The sequence below is a fragment of the Chelmon rostratus genome, chromosome 11 (assembly GCF_017976325.1).
Source record: "Chelmon rostratus isolate fCheRos1 chromosome 11, fCheRos1.pri, whole genome shotgun sequence".
NCBI lineage: Eukaryota > Metazoa > Chordata > Actinopteri > Chaetodontiformes > Chaetodontidae > Chelmon > Chelmon rostratus.
The window spans coordinates 15,026,052-15,046,715 of record NC_055668.1 but is presented as its reverse complement, the minus strand read 5'-3'; the positions used below and the strand labels follow the sequence as shown (position 1 = coordinate 15,046,715).

The following is a 20,664-nucleotide window of genomic DNA, read 5'->3' as shown; positions in this document are numbered from 1 at the left end:
CAATGCTGAAATATCAGAAAATATACATAATAATCAAAGTATTTAAACTCATTTTTCATGAATTTATCATTTCATCTGTCATTTTCAACAGTCTACTGATGGGGGCAGGCAGGAAGTCGGATGGGGTGAGGGGAGTAAGGGAGAGAGAAAAGCCTGATTTTACCAAACCACCAAGGATGAAGAAGACCATAAACAGGCGCCCCAAGGTGGTTTTTGCATAGACATCCCCGTAGCCCACTGTAGACATCGTCACCATCAGCAAATAGACACATTCCCAATAGGAAAGTGACTGGGAATTCTGGAAGTTTTCCCAAGGATCCCCTGAGTTTTCCACCTAAAATGGCAATGGGAGAAGAAGGGAAGGACAATTAGACATGACTCTAACCGCCAATTTGTAAACAGGGTCTCGCGTCGAGAAATTGTTTAATCAAGTTTGATTAAATCCAGGAAGACGAGCTCATGCATTCATCTCTGTTGAGTGACACAGTACATTTTTCCATGCTGAGCTTAGGCTACCATCTAGTGGTGAAACAGTTTGATGCTGCACTGAGCTGCTGAGCACAGCTACAAATGCATAATATATGTCAAATTATGACACTACACACAATAATCATTGTTTTTTTTCATTTTAAAGAATTATTTTCCTTTATTGGACAGTTTGACAGTAGATAATGACAGGAAACATGAGGTGGGAGGAGATATGAACTCGACAAATCACACTTGCATGTTATATGTCCTAGAGTGCTGGGTCACCAGGACACCCAGCCTGTGTTTTTATATACAAATCATGTCTCTTCCCTGTAAAATCCACCACATGATGTTTCACCATTAAAAGCTACATTAGGCCTTTCAAATCTTAGCTTTCAAAAGTCTGAATTCATCTTGGTGCTTCATTTTACACATGGACTGGTGGTTGTTTGCCTTCAGTTGACCATGATTTACCCTTCTTTTAGTATCTACTTCTACTCAGGATGCACAGATCAGTATCAGCAGCAGTACTCACCCTATTTAGCAGATTAGGTTTAAATACAGTTCGTCCATCAATGTCATTATAAAACTCAGCGCCTCTGCTAGGATTCTGTCAGTCATTGCGAACAGTCTACTCATTTTTGGTGCCATAGGAACTTCTGGCCTCATGTTACAGTAAAATGACAAGGATAAGTAAGTGAGCAAAATCTCAATTTAGTGCTTGCTAATGAGTAAACTATTGGGTGAGTGAGCAAAGTGATTCCAATGAGATCCATGCAGTCAGATCAGTGTATTGGTACCATGAGTTAGGGTACTGGAATCAGTGTTAGAACAGAAAAAGCTGGATCAATGTATCCATTTATGGGAGAAAAATGTTATTACAATATCCTTTCTTACAATTCTTCAGTTAGCTAATTCTGAGACAATGATAATTCACACTACTGGAGTTTGAAATGTGCTGCAGGTCACAGTAACAGTTAGTGAGTGAGTTACTTTCCTCACTGGCTTATTAATCACTAGACCCCGCCAGCTCTCACAACCGTCCACTTACCAAATGTATGAATCCGGCAGCTGTGAGCCATGTGCTTATGAAGATTGAACACAGGTTCACCAGCTTGATGGAATTGCTGGGTAGAAGAGGAAGAATAATCATAAAAACTCTCAAAGGTAATAGACCACAATAACAGAATAGCTGAGATTTGTGAGTTCAAGTAACAGCAGGAGAGTTAAGATGGGACTTAAATAGATTGTGGGCATATAAATAAATAAAAAATAGGGAAAGTGTACTATAAAAATGATGAAAAGGAGCGTAAAAGCCCAATGATGTACAGAATGGGACTAAACGCTTAAACCACACACATAAAACATCATTATTAACCTAAACATAGTCTTAAAACATTCCAAACGATGTGTGTTTACTTTTTACTGACAACTTTACTTTACAAAAATCTATGAAGTTGATGAGGTAGAACATTAAATATGGTGTCTTTGCACTGTTTTCATTTGAGTGCATGTCAAAAAGGATTACAAGGATCACACATTGTGGTTGTACAATTATGATACCTCAGAAATTAAGCAGGCAGTTTTACGTAAATTTAAGCATCTGAACGAGATTCTTACCTTGTTTTCAAGATATTTAAAAACTGTAAGATTTCCGAGAACTGTATCAATCTTAGCGCCCTCAGGAATCTTAAACCTGTTAGAAAAAGAAGAAGACAGTGACAGAGAGAGAGAGATTAGCATGAATCTCACGTTAGATTCTTATCCACAAATTTATCCATAGGTGAGTGGCAGCTGTGAAGAAAGACAACTAAACATAGACAACATTCAGTCAGATAGTTTTTCTGCAGCACTAAAGGCAACACACAATGCAAAATTCAGCCAGATGATACAGGAACACTTGATTCTAGATGATGTGTTGGAATTATTTATGCATTCAAACAAGTTGGGAGGAAAATTATGTGGCCTACTTTCCGCGAGCCTCAGTCTGTATCCAAGAGCAGCTCGCTTAGGGATTATAGAACAATGCGACACCTGCCTCATTGTCTTTTTACATAACACGACTCATCCCATGGAATGTGTGTGCGCTCATGTGTGCCCGTTTGTGTGACAAAAAGTGACTTGAATTCTCTACAATCAGTTTACTCCCTGCAAACATAACACAGCGGCCACAGGCTTGTCACCAAACAAGCTTCAAAAACCAACCAACTCTGTAAGGTCATCACTATTACTGAAAGAAATCTGCGCACACCTCCAGATGGTGCATGTAAATGCACCCTTACCCCAGTTGGAGAGGATCCGTACACAGGACCTCACTGAATGATACAGTCCCGTCTGCCTTCCCCTTTCCTCCTGTCCATGATGGCCCTGCCTCACCCTGTACCCGTTCTGGAAAAGATCTCCACAGGACTTCTTTCGCCTCCTCGTCTCTTGGAGGGTCTCCGAATTAGCATCGCTGTGTGTACGCCGGTACACAAGCAGCTTAGGGGGAATCATTGTGTTACACTAAATCCCGTCCAAAGAATACCTTTTTGTTCTCTCCAAGATGGGAATTAAAAGCCGGTGAGCCAAAAATATTTGGGGCCCACAATTTCAGACACACCTCCAGAAAATGACAAGATAATTCCCTCTCAAAGCAAAAAAGGAAGCCAGACGTTCACTTTCCTGTGAAAAAGCTAATCTTCTCCGATAAGACACCACCAACGTAAAAGGTTCCCTGTAAAACATGCACCTCTAAATACTGTTACATCGATGGTCACTGCTGCAGACAGATGAGACAGCTCGGATTGTATTGTCTATCGTCTAATCGTGTCACTCTTGTCAGGGACTGCGTCTCTGAGTGCACAATGTCAGCTCTAATATAGATTTTTTTTCATTTTGTTACAGTGCCTTTAATCCTCACAACCCAAACAGATTTACCTGTCCCTTGCCCCTTTTCGTGCTTTACTATTAACCCTTGTGACGGTTTGTCACCATCAACTAACAACTGTGTTGAACCTACTATCTAAAAAAGGTCTGCACCCTGCCATGGATTATCAGAAATTGAAATTATACAGAACAAAAACAGTAATCCTGACTCGAAAATGAATGTCCTTTTTCAAAGGGGAAATTTTGAACAACTCTATGGCAATGAGCTGCTGAGGGACACAGTTATTATACAACTCAGGGCTCATTTAAACTACAGTCGGATCAGATTTTGTCTGACATGGAAGAACTTCTGTCATATTAGGGATCCATTCTTCACTAAAAACCAAAGAACTTAAGTTTTAGAGCAGTAATGCCTCGTAGTTAACCTGACATGCCAGATGGTTGCTTACACGCAACCATCTGGGAAGTCATCCCTGGAAAATGTCCACTGGTGATTGGATGAACCATCTGTCTATCATGGTCTATCTTCAACCAATCAGATCAACGAATCGAAAGTAGAAGGACACTTGCCGAAGCCAGTCGGCAGAAGAGCACAGACATCTTTTTTATGGAGAAAAGTACTCTGTGCTGTTCTTTTCTCTTCTTTCAATTAAATTTAAAGAAATACTCACCAGTTCTAAAAAGGTTAACATCTATGCTCTATGTTAGCATCTACGCTAACCTCTCTAAGAGCTGCTATTGTTGTTTTCAAACAGTCTCTTCTCTTGACGCTGACGTCACACCTCAATCACGCCTATAGCTGCCAGTACGTCCTTATAGGACACTGATTGGTCCCAATCTCTGTGGTTTGGCCTCTGTGGTCTGGCAAGGTGCGCTGTTGGCTCAGCTGGCTACAGCTGCCTTGCAAGGTAACCTTGTACAGTGGCTGAAGATGTCAACATATTTGTATCATTTTTAATCTTGTATACGCTCTTACTGTACAAAGAACTGCTAGTAACACAGCATTACTCAGCAGCAGCTGAGAGGTGTAAAAAGTGAAGGCGTGAGTATGCTTCAAACAAACAGCATCCCTCACACCATTCTGGCATTTCAATTTGGAAATGGGGGGAAGTTCATCTGACTATTTTTGTAACTTTCCACCACAAACAATCCAACGATCAAACCAACTTCATACACACACTGGCCAGATGTGCAAATGTGAGAAACTAGGCAGGGTTTCAACTTTTCTCAAGCTCACAACTACTTCTGTCAGTTTTTCTGGCTTTGAGGAGAGACTGTCCAAAAGTGTGCAGCACTGTCTCCATTTGTACGATTTCTCGCCCCTTTCTGTGACTGCAAGCATGTTACCCTGCTTTCGAGCGTGTGTGTCTGTGTGTGTGTGCCATCGCATCTGAGGACTCACCGCCCAACCGGGGACAAAAATCACGCACATTTGCTTGTGTTTGGACGGGCATGTGTTGAAAAACTCTCAATGGAATCCTGCTCCCTCCAACACATGTTCATGTATGAGAAAATCTCCTTCCCACACATGCCAAACAAGTGTCAGCTGGCCAGATGCTCATTCAAAAAGGGTTTTTCTGATCTGTGCCCACTCTTACTTCATTGAGGATTTGCGAGCCAGAGCATGGCCTCTGTGTCACATGTCCTGGCAGAGCATCCCACTGGGACCTTTTATCAATCAGCAGTCTGGGATGGTTCATCTGGGATAATACTGACAGTCAACCCAGCCAGGATTAGATTATACGAAGCCACGCAGCACTGAACACACACACACACACACACACACACACACACACACACACACACACTCTGCTGGTGTACGGAGAGCTGGTTCTTACTGTACATTTGTGCTGGAGAGACAGCACATATATATTAATGTACACATTTAACACCAACAAGACATTTTTGCTGGACTGGAACTATAATTCAACTCACTGCCTCCACAATAATGCACACATGCGATACAATGACACGTGAGGAGCCTGGCAGCAGCAGAGAGGCTTAAACTTCCCACAAATTAGTTTCCCTCCCCTGAATGTACATGGAGGCTTCAGGCCAGCGACTGAAGGGCCATATCAGGCAGATGCACTTATGCCCATGTCAGGTACCGTAAGCCTCTTTGAGCAGGAAAACACAAGAGATCAACAAACAGTATGCTAAAGCACCACTAGGAGGCAGTAGCAGGTCAGAATCAAAGCCATGCCTGTAGGCTGCTACAGTACTGGAGACTCTCAAAGCCAGTGCAGCTTAACATCAACAGCATTCAGGTTTGCTACCAGAAAATCAGAAAACAATGCACAGCAATTAAACGCAGCACTTTAGATTGTTAAATGATCTTTGTGGTTCCACTTCTGCATATAATCCAAACCAACGTTGCCTGCGGTTTTAGAGGAAAGCGTGACGTTAAGCGTGAAGTTGAGTAGGGGCTCAGTAGCCACCAGAGCTACTCGCTTCTTTCAAGCAGCCATATGCTAATCCTACACCGCCAGCCTGTGGGATTCTCTCGGGAGCAATGCTCAGTTCAAGTAGTTAAAGGAGATTAATTCTTTTTTCCAAGGAAGAACTCTGCGAGCCCTCTCACATTAGCCGCACATCGCACTCCTCCTCTTAATCAATGTCCAATTTGCAGAGGCAGAGGGAACATAACTTGAAATGCATACAGCATATACTTCCTCGGGTGCAGAGTGGGCGAGCGCACTACCACACAGCACAGGGCAGAACCCCTATTAGCGCTCTTTTTATAATCTGAGTACACCTCCACTGGATCTCCGACGTCTCCTTCTTTTGCAGGACCACAGCTGAAACAGTGAAACGAGAGGTACTGTAATTATGATGTATTACACTGGCTGTGGCGTGTGTTCCCCAGCAGTGAGTGGAAAGAAAAGATGAACTAATCCACTGGGAATGAGGAGCACAATGCACATGCTTAACAACCTGGCTTCATCTAGCAAAAGCCTGGTAAGGGACAGTGTACACACTTAACTAAATGAAAGTAGCACCAATTATTGATTGGTTCATTGATTAAAAGGAAAACCATTATGGCCCTGTCAAGCATGGCGGTATTTATAGGGGGCAGTAGAGTTTAAGCAAGTGGCATTGTCATTTATTTATCATTTGAAAGCAGGTCATGAATGAGGCCTTACGTCTTGTCATTTTCTGAGACTCTACTAATTAACTGCACTTATTTTCCTGCCACAACATGGTACTGTATGCCCTAATTTCCATATTAATGCAAGATATAAGCAGCTAATCACGATTCCTGTCCTTACTCCTCAGAGCCTGAATATTAACTTTCAACACGCCATTTGTATTCTGGAAGCAATCACCAGCCTGTAATAGTGCACACCATGTCTTACTGCAGAGCTACAAACTGTTGATTTTATAATGGAGGCTTTGCAACACTTCATGTCGCCTTTAACACAAGAACAAGCACACCACCAGTGACTGTACACCAGTTATACCAGTGGGAGTTCTACTATAATGTGCTGTGGTTCTACACTATATCCAACATTGCAAAAAAAAGGATGCTCTAATGTTTGGAGGAGATGCCAGCTGATAGATCAACCGCGCAAAAATAGTTCTGAAGATTATTCCCTTTTGTAAATAATAGCGATAAAAGAAATACATGCATATTAGTAGCTCTGGAATCTAGGACATCTCTCAAAGACAATAAATTCACACTCTCAGCTGCCGTTTATACAAAGCAAGTCACACTGCAGCTCTATTGTACATAAAATGCGTCTGTGCTTTCTACATCAGCCCCAGATGCAGGATATCTAATGATCACAGGTAATTATTCACTGCAGAATGTCAGGCGGCAGCCAGACCACCGTTTCACAGTCTTTCATCATCCCCATCAGGGCCCAAACACCACTTTCTGGGGATGAGATGAGGACACCTTACATCATTAATACCAGAAACCGGATTACTTAACTTGGCCACGTCCAATTCATTATAGAGCTTAATAAAACTCCATCTTCAGAGGTTAGACTGTCACAGTTTTATATTTCTTCATAGATGAGATGAGTGATTCCAGTGTTCCTATAAAAACGGACACTGTGGGATGAAAGGCAGACCTTTCCTCACCTCTAAATCTCTGACAGCTTAGACAGTGTGTGGCTAGTTTTCATCATGTAATTAACTAATAATGACGGTCTATTATAAACGGGGTGTTACTGTCACTGTTTCGGGCATCATTTCTATCAGTTATAATAGCACTGTGGTAGCCAAAGTAACTGGTGACATCTGGGCAACATCGTTGCCACAACATGTAAGTCTAAAATAAATGAGCAAAAAAATAAGCATTCCAACATTCAGACATGTTGTAAACAAGACAGTTTAGCCAAACTGTCTAAACTAATGATTATTCTCCTTATTAACAATCTGCTGATCATTCGTTCAGTTAATCAAGTTACCATTTGGTCCACGTAATGTCAAAAATGTTCATATCAGTGCCCAACGTGACAACTTCCGTAAATCTTCACTGTACATTTAAGAAGCATGTGAATATTAGGCACTTTTTCATTGAAAAACACCTAAAACAATTTATTGATCATAAAACCAATCAATTAACTGAGTAATCCTTGCCACACCAATCTATATTTGATTAATCTAATCTCTAATTTCAAAGTGGAACGGCCAACACGTTGGTTATAATCCCTGATTGCACGTACAGCTACAGTAAGCACGGTAGGTCAAAGATTTACCAGGACGTCTGTAAATAGTGATGAATGTTTACAGCAGACATCTGCCGTAGTGTTCTAGTTAGTCTGGCTAACCTGAGGGTTTATTTAAAACCTGCATCATCAACTAATTTCCTCTTGTTTCTTGTCCAGTCAGCTCAATGTTCCCAGATGTCAGTATCTAGTTGTTGCTTGTTAGCATACATAACAGACATTTTGACTTGTGATAGTAGAAAAAGCACAGATGTTACTAATAACAGTAATAATTCTGCTTACGTGTCCCAGTAAACCCTGACGGTGAACAGACACGTACAACACCAGGACCCTGAAACTGGAGCGGCCAGCAGTAATTTTATTATTTATGCCTGTGCTTTTCCTACTCTAACATGCCATTTAATATAATATTATATAATTTTTACAGTCTTGGTGGTCCAGTATCATGCTTAGATTAATACTGGATTAGCCTTCAGCTGAGTGTCTGGCATGAAGTATTTAGTAACAGTGTATAGAATTATATATGGTTTTAAAAGTAGAGGAGCAGAGCACCCGAAAAAGAAAACAGGTACAAAGAAACTCTTTTTACTGCAGTGTAATTTAGGCCACAATACTCTGAACGCACTGAGAAAAGTAGGTCGTTACATAATGCAGGTTAGGGTGTTTTCCAGTCTGCTCATGCAAGAGTGTGCGGTATGTGTGCGTGTGTGTGTGTGTGTGTGTGTGTGTGTGTGTGTGTGTGTGTGTGTGTGAGAGAGAGAGTGAGTTTATATGGGGATAACGCATGAGTTTGCATGTGCATTTTTTTTGGGTTAGAGTGAATGAGCCCATTAGATGGCAGTTATGGACCGCTGTGAGGTATCCCAGGTGCAACGCCTCAACAGGGCAATTACCAATGAGTCTGAAGCACAAGTGCGCGCGAGCACACACACACACACACACACACACACACACACACACACACACACACTCACAGAACCGCAGCCCGATTCTGAGTCACTCTCACTCCCATTAGCCCATCCACTCTGCTGTGTCTGTGTTCCCTGAAACATCAGAGGAACCCAGCCCTGTCACTTTCAATGATGAGGGAAAGTTGACTGCAGCCCCGGAGCCAGAGGCCCTCGGAGACACACTCCCAGTAATGGGAAGACAGAAGGGGGATTGGGAGGCAGAGGGAGAGATAGGGAGTGATAAAAGGAGGGGTGACATGTGAAGATAGAGGGCAAAGAAAGAAAGGGAGAATGAGGAGCGGTAGAACAGAGGAGTGGAGAAAAAAATCAGAAAAATTGTGAAAAAAAAAGCAAGAAAAGAAAAGGTTATACAGTGAGAATGGATTCATGAAACGGAGAGTGGCAAAAAGAAACAGCTAAAAGAGGCATGCAGACTTACCGAGCCAGCTTCTGTTTAAGTAGACGGAGACAAACACGGGAGGAACAGTGAAGAAGTCGACCACTGAGTTGACCTCCAGCCAGAACCACAGCTTATCATTGGCTGCTATAAACTGTCAAAAGAAACGAGGGGTGGCGTTCAAAACGACAACTGAGTTTTAACGTTCTACAAAACGACACTTCTCCACCACAGCCCGCCATTCAAACCGCATGCCGTGTCTTCCTTTGGCATCGCTGACATACTGTATAGAATGACAAAAGCTTCACCCCACTTGCTGAGTCATGCGGATGGCTGGTGGGGTAAGCAGCTTATGAGTTTATTTATTCATTCATTCAGGATGTCAGGCTTGCGTTTGCACCACCGGAATGCTGCTCTGGCATGACAGCCATGCTAGCGACATTATTACAGCGTCGGTATAATCTAAAGGCATGCTGTGTGTGTATCGGTAGGTAAATTAGGTGGTGTCTGCTTGTGTGTAAGCATTGCTGGTCATCCTGTTGAAATGTTGTGTCTCAAATTATTACTTTTATTAAAACTAACTGATTACAATTTAAAATAATAATTAAAAAAAGATGCATGAAATAACTTTTTGCAGGACGCTGAAGATTTCAACGTATGCTCGCATGGCTGCGTGCATAGTGTTTGTGCCAGCGCGTTTAACAGCGCGACTCGAAATGTACGTCGGTGTGAGCATGCACGTGCGTGCATGTGTGAGCACGGATGCAAATGTTCCAACATACCCGCAGGCCAAAGTAAAGGAGGAAGAAGACGTTGAAGGCCATATCGATCTGTAACGTGAAATCTTTGTAGAAGTTCTGGCAGGATTCTATAGGACTGGAAAACAGAGAGAGAGAGACAGAGAGAAAGAGAGAGATAATAAACATTAGTACAAGGTCAAACACTCATGAGCTGATACAGTTTGTACAGGAGCTGTCCATATCAGTATGATTAGGTAATATGGCTGAAATCAATATCACAATATTACAGATATCTTTAAAGGTTTTTATATAAAATAATATGCTCAGTGTATGCAACAGTTTATTGGGAGATATCAATTTAGCCAACAGAATTTGGTAAACCTCAGTTCAGCTCACAGTGCTGTTAAGAAACCATATTTATGGCAACAACAACCATCTTGAAGGGTGTCAAGGTCGAATTGGGCTGACCAAATCCTTGCTAGTAATATTTTTATATTTACTGAAGATGTTTGATCAAAATGCTGGATTTAAACATTATGACTAAATTGGTATTAATGATACCAATATAGTGATTTTCACTGAATTTCCCTGACACCCTGCAATCCCTCCTCTGAGCCCGAGGTGGTCACAGGCCAAGATAATGACCGAGCTGGATTTCCAGCCACACGTAGATGAAACAGCTGAAAATGAAGTGAAATAGCTAGTTAAGAACAGATCCTTTGATGTGACAGTACACTCAGCATGCATTAATTATTCATTGTGTCAAACAAATATTCCAACAGATCTTCCCTCATATGAGAAACTCCACACAGAGACAGAGACTGCGTCGCTAGCATGGCGGATGTTGCTTTAAAAAAAAAAATCCCATGATGATAAATGAGTCGTGATCTGTCTGCTCTGTCATATAATCCATCTTCATGTTTACCTTGTGAGGATTAACCATTAGCTCGCGGGTGCTTTCAACAAAAGCAATAATAAGCAGTGTGCCCACCCCATTCTTCACTTGGTCACGGGCCTATAGCATTTTGCTCCAGAGTAATGAGGAAATCCCACAGTGGGAAAAACATGAATATGCATGTGTTATGGCTGGCTATAGGGGGCCTTTGGGATTGTGTAGCCTGGCAAGGGAACACACACGAGGCCATTACAAGAGTACACAGTTTCAAGTCCCATACGTTCAAATTAAAGATTTAAGTTTACATTCATACGCATGGAGCCCGTAGGGGCACAGTGTGAGTTCCAGAATAGAGTTTACTGCATAATGAGAACCTCCAGAGGTAAAGAGGAGTGAGGCTTAATCATCTTCCAGTGAACATCAAATATTTGATCACATGAGGACGACTGAGCGCAGACGCATTGCTCCAAGAGAAAAATCCAACTCCTAATTCATGAGGGTGTGGTCTGTCTCGAGCACATCCTAAGGACTCGTGTGATCTTTAAGATGATGTGAAACCCTGGCCCATGTCCAAGATGATTAGAATGAGTGTGGTTTATGCAGCCATTGTTAAAAAAAAAATAAATAAAAAAAGTGACTTTATTTGGTTGAAAGGCATGTTCTCATACAGTGCCATCAGACTTTGGACAGTGGTTAATTCCCTTCTGACCCCTCGAAGGAGTTGACATTGATCTGGCCTAAATACTCAATTATTTACTCTCCACCAGCATCTCCATGTGATTCTCTTAGGCGTTAAACTAAACAAGGGTGCGAAAACAAACCTGTCATGAATCATACATACAGCCTAAGCATACACAATTTGCCTGCGCTGATTAAGTGTCATTTTCTATCCATACAGTCTGGCAGGTGGAGAGAGGCCTCGCAACCTCACTCCCAAAACCCATCCAAAACCGCAACGTTAGCCAACCCATGCAGACCTTTGCGCAAGAGGACGCACACAAATATGCTCACAAGCACATATGAGTGCATACACACACACACGCAGATGGTGCACAGCACACTGAAGACACCATTTGGAGTGGTCACTGTGGCATTTCCCCTTGGGCCCAACTCTGGCCTAATTCTGAATAACAGCTCATCTACAGTCACGTGATCCAAAGCATTCTCAATAACACAGAGGGAGCATGGCGGCTCACAGCAGGCGCTGAGTGGTGGATTGAATATGACTTGATTTTGCATTATGAGGTACCACAATGGCTACACTCTGCGAGCCTTAATTTAGTCATTTTTATAATCGTTGTTTAATAGTGAAGCTTATCATTAGCTAAAGTAGTGGGAAGAGGCATCAGGCAGACCTGTGGTTTCTCTCTTTAGCTCCGAAGCACAATAGGAAATTAAGAGTTCGTCTATTATTGAGGACAGGCTGAATGTGTTTCATAAAAATGGCAACATGGACTGAAGAGTAAACTAGTTATACTGCATATATGGCAAGTCATCATGTTTAACTGGATCAGCTGTCAGGATAAACACTTCTTAAACACGATTCTGCATACAGAGGAGCAAAAAAAAAAAGAAAAGCAAATAGACGGAATTAGATCTACTGTATGAGTAGAGCTGTGACTCATCACCTATTCACAGTCAGCTTAATAGTGAGCCGTCCTTTCTCTGCTAACATCAAAGCAATATCTCCAAATAATGCATTCCTTTAATTTAATCTAAAGCTGCTGTCTCACGGCTCTCATCAACCTGGTTTCCAGCCACGGCAGGCAGCTGTTCAGCACTGACAGGCAGGCAAAATTAGCAACTAGCTGATGAAGATAGTGGAGCATTTAGCAGCTAAATATACAGATATTTCCCTTAGGTGGCTGACTCCACCAAACTCCCAGCTAACCCAAAAATGGGCAAACAGGTGGAGCATGGGTGGAGCCGAGGCAGGCCGAATGAAGCCTGGTTGCGGAAAGCTAGCAGCTAGCTGTCACTCAAAGTGGCCATGCTCAAAATTATGTATAACTTGAAGCCTTAATATAATTTAAAGGATTGAGTTATATAAAAATTCAGTACAGTGTTCATGAACAGGGAAATTAGCTATAGAGACCAAAACGTTGTTTGTTTGTTTTTTTGGACCAGGCTGTAAACATGATTATTTCTGCTGTGAAGTTTTAATATGGTGGTCTATGGGGATTGACTTGCTTTTGGAGGCAGCCTCAAGTGGCCATTTGAGGAACTGCAATTTTTAGCACTTGGGCATTGGCTTCATTTTTCAGCCCTGGAGGTTGCCCCCAAGTGGCAAATCAAGAAAAGTGAAAAAAAATTAATGCAATTTTAAATCTAAATAACAGGGCCAAAGTTATGATTTTTCTATAATTACATTTAATGAAATACATCGACATCAGCTATGGCCTACGAAATATAGCCCAGTGTCCCTGAGAATAGGGTTCATATTGGATGATTCAGCAGCACATGTCCAGTGCCAACTTTCAGTGTCAGTACGGGACATAATGTGTCCAGCGTGAATGTCGTTATGTGGCACGTCCAACTTTCCCGCCAGGGACCAGAGTTTGTGTGCAATCTCTGACCAAAGAGTTCACTCGTCACTTCACTGGTATAGTCTGAACAAAGGCCTGAGCATTGTAAGCTCCTCAAATGTGCAAGTCTCACAAGGCTGTATTGGTTTTCAAAATTGCTGTTATTGTGTCCCACTATCTAGTAGCATGTAGCATGTAAGACAAGACACAATCCTGATTCCTGCTTTCAATGTCATTTCACACTCCACAATCACAAGGGATTCCTGGTCACACGCTGCCAGTCTCCTGCAGAAAATAGATCTGCCCACCGCAGTTCTTATTACTCCTTAAGCCCCGGCACAGCCTGGAGTTATACCATCCTGCCTGACAGGAAGAGGAGAGGAGAGGAGAGAGGAAGAGAGGGGAGAGAGTGGGTGAGAGAGGGAGAAAGACAGCAGCAAGACATGGGAAGATAAAAGAGGCAGGGAGAGATTGAGGAAGTCAGAGGGAGAGGAAGAGGGGAAGATGTGAAAGTGATGTAAAAAGGGAGGGGGACCAGGCTCCCAGAGGGACTGAGGGCAATTTATATATATATGTGTGTGTGTGTGTGTGTGTGTGTCTATATACTCTGCCTATTAGCAGTATCTCTAACATATACACATGTACAAACACTTACATGCAGACAAATACGAGAACAGCGATTGCCTGAGGGAAGGCTGCAGAGAATGCACTGTATGTCCATTTTCAGGACATAAACTGTTTCCCCGCGTTAACCTGCTTTGAACAGGAACTCCTCCCGCCTCGGGAAAGCGCAGCCAGAGAGGTAAAACTCATTTGTTCACAAGGGCACAGGAGCATGTTGATGATGATGTTCTAAAAATAGTCCCGAACACCTTCGGTCAGTCAGCGGGAGCCAGCCATTCGTTAGCCTGCACATGACCTTGGCTAGCTGCAGGAGCAACAGCAAGGTTGCCCCCTGAGAAAACAATAACAACAACACGCTGCTGCCTGCTTGACTAATGCTCACAACCGCTCCGAATCTGAGTCATTCTTCATATCTCACAAATGTCTTGCTGCCCTAGTAAGCTCCTAAGCATCTTGGAATGGAGTTAGAAATTCATAGTCTCATTTCTTAGTATTCAAGTCACCTCATACGATCAATATACAACCCAAACAGAGAGATGTGAATGGATTTGGAGTGGGATTTGAGCATAATAACTGAATGTCATGCAGCAATCTCATACCCCTCCAGTGCATGTACGTGTAAGAGACACAGCAAGGAGGGGTCTGTGAAGCTGAAAGAAGGCCAGGTTAGTACTTAAATGACTGATTTAGGTCAAGGCACCATTACCAAAATAGGAAATACTTTAGCACCTACAAGGGCAGTGGACAAATAAATCCTCCCCAGAGAGGCTAAAAGTAGATAACTCCAAATTTTCACCTGAATACAAATGACTTGTATCGTGCTTTAAGCATTTCCTCTACAAAGATGTTATTTATTTTAGAGTCTAAAGGAGCGGTGTGCGACTGGAAATAGCATAACACTAAGAGAAAGCACAGCCTCATACAGTACGCTCTATAATGCAATAAAATTGAAATGAGAAGAAATGTTAAAAATAAGGACAGCTATGTAAAAAGAGGAACTACACCTTTGCATGGGAGAAATGACACTTATACTAGTTGATGAATTTATTAAGAAGCCATTGTTGCAGTACAATAGCTAAACTACACACATCACATCACTCCTCTTTTGAACAAACCAATTAAGAGATAAAAGCTGTGGTTATGTGCCATATGCAAAAAAGAGAAGGTTCTTATCAGCACACTGATTAACGCGGTCAGGCGAATTAAGTTGGTGGTGCTGTTTTATTATCGCCTGGAGGGGATCATGCCTTTGGGCGTGTGTGAGTACATGTGTGCATATGTGTAGCTGTCTGCAGCTAATCTCACACACTCCTGGACCCATCAGCTATATATATTTTAGCACATTGATGAGTGTATGCTCAAGGACCTATTGTGGCGAAGATTCCCAGTTTTTGAAAAATGTATGTTATTGACTGCTCTGCTTCATACCGCTATTGATCACTGTCTCCTCGCTACTCTTTACCAGCCAGTCGTGGCTACAAAAGATCAATAACTGCTTCGTTTTTGTTTCCACTAGGGATGACGTTTACGGTGGTCGCCTTAGCCTTGGCGGATTTTCACTTTGAAATTCAGGTTTTACATCACTGGTGTGCTCGAACCTGCATATTGTCACCTGCTGGACACACAGGCAGCCCCTGCACTCCCTGCTCCCCACCCACATGCCCCCCAACACACCGCATGGAGACCTGCACTCTACGAGCGCACTCTTCCAGTTTGGTCTAATTTCAGCTCATTTAATCTGTTCCATTTAGACCTCCTTATGTTAAAAAAAAAACTTCAATCAGTACAAAAACAAATTTACAAATTATATCAATCAAGTAATTATACCAAACCCTCCTAATCTTCTCATTAGGAAAATAAATGTTTCCCTTAGGACTTGAGAAATTTCAGATAAATTGCAAATCAGTCATTTATTCTTTAGCAAAATTCTTCCTTTAATTTGAATTCTTATCTAAATATAATAATTGCATTTTCAGCTTTTGACTTCATCCCAGCACTGAGACAAGTTAGCAAATGATTTGAAACTGAACATGGATAATAAGAAACTAATCAGTTTAGTACCTCAAGGGTGCTTTCCCACTAACAGGCTTGATTTAAACAAACTCTTGTGTCGGATCAGTTTGTTTTGACTGCTGTGCGAGCTATTATTTGAAGACCGGCGGGTCTTGGTCTGCTTCAAACCTAAGTCCAATGTTGTTCACATGTCCACAGGAAGACTGTGAGGTAGCACAGAAGATATGTGATTTTAGCAGGAATCTAAATGTGAATCTAAATGTGCAGGATCCACTGGCTGCTCGACTGTTAACAAAGGAATTTGCAATCTGTATAATTATGCAAAATAATTTGGTAACCAAGGTGGGGGGTACAAAATGGCATGTTTTCATGCTGTTTCAAGCTGTTATAGCTGTCATTATTATTACATATGAGTCTCAAATAATAATAAAAGTTGTATACAGTAAAATAAGGTGTACATCAAAAGTAGTATGACTTCACTCTGCATTTGGCAACAGTCATTAAATGATTTCTTTTTTTGGGGGGGTGAAATATTGAATTATCAAGTGGAGGCTGGAAGAATTCACATGAATTGACACTGAGGCCACAAAGGCACTTAAATCATTTCAATTTATTAAGTTGCCTGAATGTTGTGGCTCATGCTGTGTTCATGCTGTGGTCTAAAATTAGCCCTTCCGCTCGGCATTGATGGAGGATATCAGGCGACTGCAACAGAAAATGGCCTTTATATTGCCAATGGTGACTTTGACAAACAAAGAGGCTGGACCACTCAGCGTGCACTGATACCTGAAGAAATATCAAATTGCTGAGCAATCGCTGCGCCAATTTCATTTATTAGACTTCAATCAGTGTTTCCCAGATAGCCAGGGTAGTTTCACTCTTATTAGAACATTTTATACCTCTGCACTGACATGCAGCTTCACCACATGTGAGCTAAGCAGGACCCCAAAAGGGCTGTTATTGGAACCGTCCACAGCTCATGCCCAGATTACAAAAGAAATTAAATTTTTGCAGTCTACAGGGAGAGGCTCCATAATCATAAAAAAGCACTATGATGTTCCATAACACTCAGGAAAGCTCATTATCTACGAGTGTGATGTTAACATTTCAGATTGGCTCTTTGTCAGAGCAAATGTTGACAATAACTCACTCATTCAGGGTGAGAAAATCTCCCTAAAACTGTGGGGGAAAGTAACGAAATGGAGGGATTTTAGAAAATTGCGGGATATGTGATTTTGAAATGAGTCATTTACTGTGGATTTCAATCTGAAGCCACATGGAAACGGCATCGGCTACAAGTCTACGTTGTCTTCTCCAATCAGCTCAGGGACTCCATCCAGACCTAACACCCCAAGAGGGAGAGGTCCTCATAGGTTACCCCTCATCGCCACAACGTCTGCCAAGCTTGTCTCACCGCTCAGCCATATTTCTCACCTTACCCCATTAATTAGTCATTAGGCACTGCTTCTTTTTTCAGTGTTGACATTGATCGCACACTAATGATAGAGTTACAGGCCGCTGCTTATGAGGCCTCTTAGACAGAGGCAAAATTGTGTTTGTGCGCCTATACATGTGCGCGCCTCTGCGAGTTAACGTGACCATGCAAGTGTGCGCATGCAATAGTCTGTGCGTGTGGCAGAGAGGGATCGAGAGAGGAGAGAAATAGAAACAGAAGTGGAGCAGGAACAAGGGCATCCCTTTAAGAGCAGCCTGCAGAGACTTTGTCCTACATTGCTCTCTATTTGTTTCATGGGAGCACAGAGCAGGGAAAAGAAGGGATGAAGGATGAGGAATGAGCCAAGGTATTAAAGCAGATTCAGATGTGGGCGGGAGAGGACGCAGTATCCTCCCATTGAAAATATCACCAAAATAGCATCAGTTTGGCATGTGAAGTCTGCTGCAGAGGAATAGAAAAAGGCAGTTATCATACATTAAGTGCTGCACAGAACTGTGCAAAACAACCCCTTTGTCAAAGCAAACAGATGGACAGTCATTCTTAGAGAAGCTACATATTCATTCCCACCCATTCAAAAAAAAAAAACCAGTCCTCTTAACAACAACACAGCTGCCAAGTCAATGACTAGTAATCTCTGCTCAACTGGGAGGGCAGCCAATTAACAATTCCCTCCTTTCAAACTGTCTACCTGCTTCCACAGAAGGCTTTGCTGTGTCTTTGCTGCAGGATATCGGCCAACAGAGCTCCTGCTAGGAAAGCCCCACCTGTCGAAAAGCTAGAAACAAAGCAACTCCCGGGAGACTGGTGCGTGGCCACCAGAAAGGTGTGTTTTCTCCAGCGTTTTACCACAGTTTGTGTCAGTGTGCGTGAGAGAGAGAGAGAGAGAGTGTCCTAGCCCCAAGGGGCTACCCTGCTTCACTGAAGTAGACATAAAAGCCCATCATGCACCTCCAGCCTCCCAAGGTCCAACCCACATGCACTTATTCCACCACATGTCTCTTTTTCACTGTTACCACAGGGACTGAACCATAATCCATCCCATTACTGTTGCCTTTTTCACAGACGATTTCAGAATGATGTTCACTTCATCTGATGGCCAAAATGGCAGTTTGGAAGAGAAGGGGGAAAGCAAACCGTTGAGGCTGAATAGTTCGAGAGTGGACCTCAATGTTTGGTAGAGTAATTACTGCCATTAAAAGAGTGACCTATAAATCCTCACTCATCGATTTCCTCAGTCATTAACATTTAGTGGCAAGGAAGCTAGATGGAGAGAAGGTCATCTTTAGAGCATTTTTAGCATTTGAGTATGGGGATATGAATGTGAGTCAGATCACTTATGCATGCAGCGAATGCACATGCAATCCCACACACAAGGTGTTTATCAGAGGGAGAGCATACTTCAATATTTGTGTCCTTGAGCACAATGTTCTTGAAGAAAATGGACACAAATTCCGGTTTAAAGCAGAACTTTTTGGCTTAAGATTTATTTAAGATCCAAGCCTGAATTCTATTTTAGCTTTGTTGTTAGACTCTAGCACTGTTGACTTGTGACAGCTAGTGTGAACGTGACATCATTCCCACAATTATAATTGGGAACCATTTGTCCTTGATGACCCACATGACGGATCTTGGATTATTTTGAGGTTGGCAACTTCAGACATTTTTGGCCATTAGATATTACATCAAAGAGATTGTGAGAGAGACAAAAATAGGTCTTTCTCAACAGACAATTGAGGCAGATTTAGAGTCAGGCTGGCACTATGACATGCAACAATGGCTGTGGAGCACATAAGAGGCGCCAGTTGCTGTACTGGAGGAATGGCTACAACACAAATCTGGCCCTGCTTAGGATGTGAATGCCCCCAGAGTTGTGTGAACCTGCTCTGGGTTGATCAGTAGTGCCCCTGAGAGGACACGCACACCCAAGTGACAAGCTTGAACTAATCACGATGATGAGGATAGAGAGGGCCTTAGTTTAACGGGAGCACGGAGAGATCAGGGCGATGCCTCAGGGAAGCCAACTCACATAGAAATCCACTCAAAGTGCATTTTAACATACAAGATACGATGGGGAAATACGACTGTGAGACAAGATCTGAAGCAAAACAAAGACTATGCTCCTGCTTTTTGACTTGCAGGTTTGATATAATGGCATGGTCCATCTCTGAAAAAACTTATGCTTTCAGGTATCCTCCTTTGTTTATCAATGTTTGCATATCTGCTAAGGAAGCGTGCCAGGTTAGCCTGTTGATCATATGAGGTCTAGACCTCATTTGCATGGATTATAACCTGTCCATACTGAAGCACAGTGCAGTCAGTCATATGGGTGTATAATCAGGTGATATTTGCATCATGAACAGAAACATTACAAACAACAGCATAGCACAAGCTGTCGTTTACCTTGATGGCATATTAGAGGTTTAGTTTCACCCGAACTGCAATAAGCGCCTGTTGCCTCCACCCCACCTGTTCTCTGTGGCTGTTAATTTTATGAGATTTGAACAATTTATTGATTATTATTGCCATTCTCATTGCCACTGAAATTTTCATTGCATTTTTTCCTAAAACATAGCAGAGAGAAAATTAAGAAGGAGAGCAAAAAAGGGATATAAAAAGAAAGAAAGAGGAAGGAGAAAATAAAGGTTCTTATCCTGAGGTACAAACGGGTGACTGGATTCATGCCAGGAATGATTTCCCACTGCTGCTAAAATAACACCGTACAAGTTGGATTGCATTTTAGATATACTAATGTTGAGAATTTTACATCTCTGACCCTGACTCTCAGTTCCCTCAGGAGAACAATTTCAAGTTCACAGATATTGTCTGAAAGTGAAAACAAACTACAGGGAGCCAGCCCTTACTTTAAGATAACATGCTGCACAACAGCCAACCGAGAAACCAATATGATGAAAAGTACGATACAGTATCATGGTCAATTTGTCACGGTCCCTTTGCAATCAACTTTCCATAACTGCAGGCACTACAGCAAATATTTGAAGCTTTATTTTGGAAATCAATGGTGCATGAAATACTGTGAAGTGCAGTCAGATGC

The 20,664-nt window shown here is 42.2% G+C and overlaps 1 protein-coding gene across 2 annotated transcripts in view; it reads right to left on the bottom strand.

The window, feature by feature from the left end:
• The window catches only part of kcnma1a (potassium large conductance calcium-activated channel, subfamily M, alpha member 1a), a 129,636-nt gene that overhangs the window by 50,118 nt on the left and 58,854 nt on the right, over positions 1–20,664 (bottom strand). For both annotated transcript variants that reach the window (XM_041947962.1, XM_041947963.1), the window contains exons 4-8: positions 10,142–10,235; positions 9,402–9,513; positions 2,089–2,164; positions 1,520–1,595; positions 164–334 (exon numbers count right to left, since the gene is read on the bottom strand). In XM_041947962.1, coding sequence (XP_041803896.1) covers positions 164–334; positions 1,520–1,595; positions 2,089–2,164; positions 9,402–9,513; positions 10,142–10,235 — 529 coding nt within the window. The remainder of the gene's footprint in view (positions 1–163; positions 335–1,519; positions 1,596–2,088; positions 2,165–9,401; positions 9,514–10,141; positions 10,236–20,664) is intronic.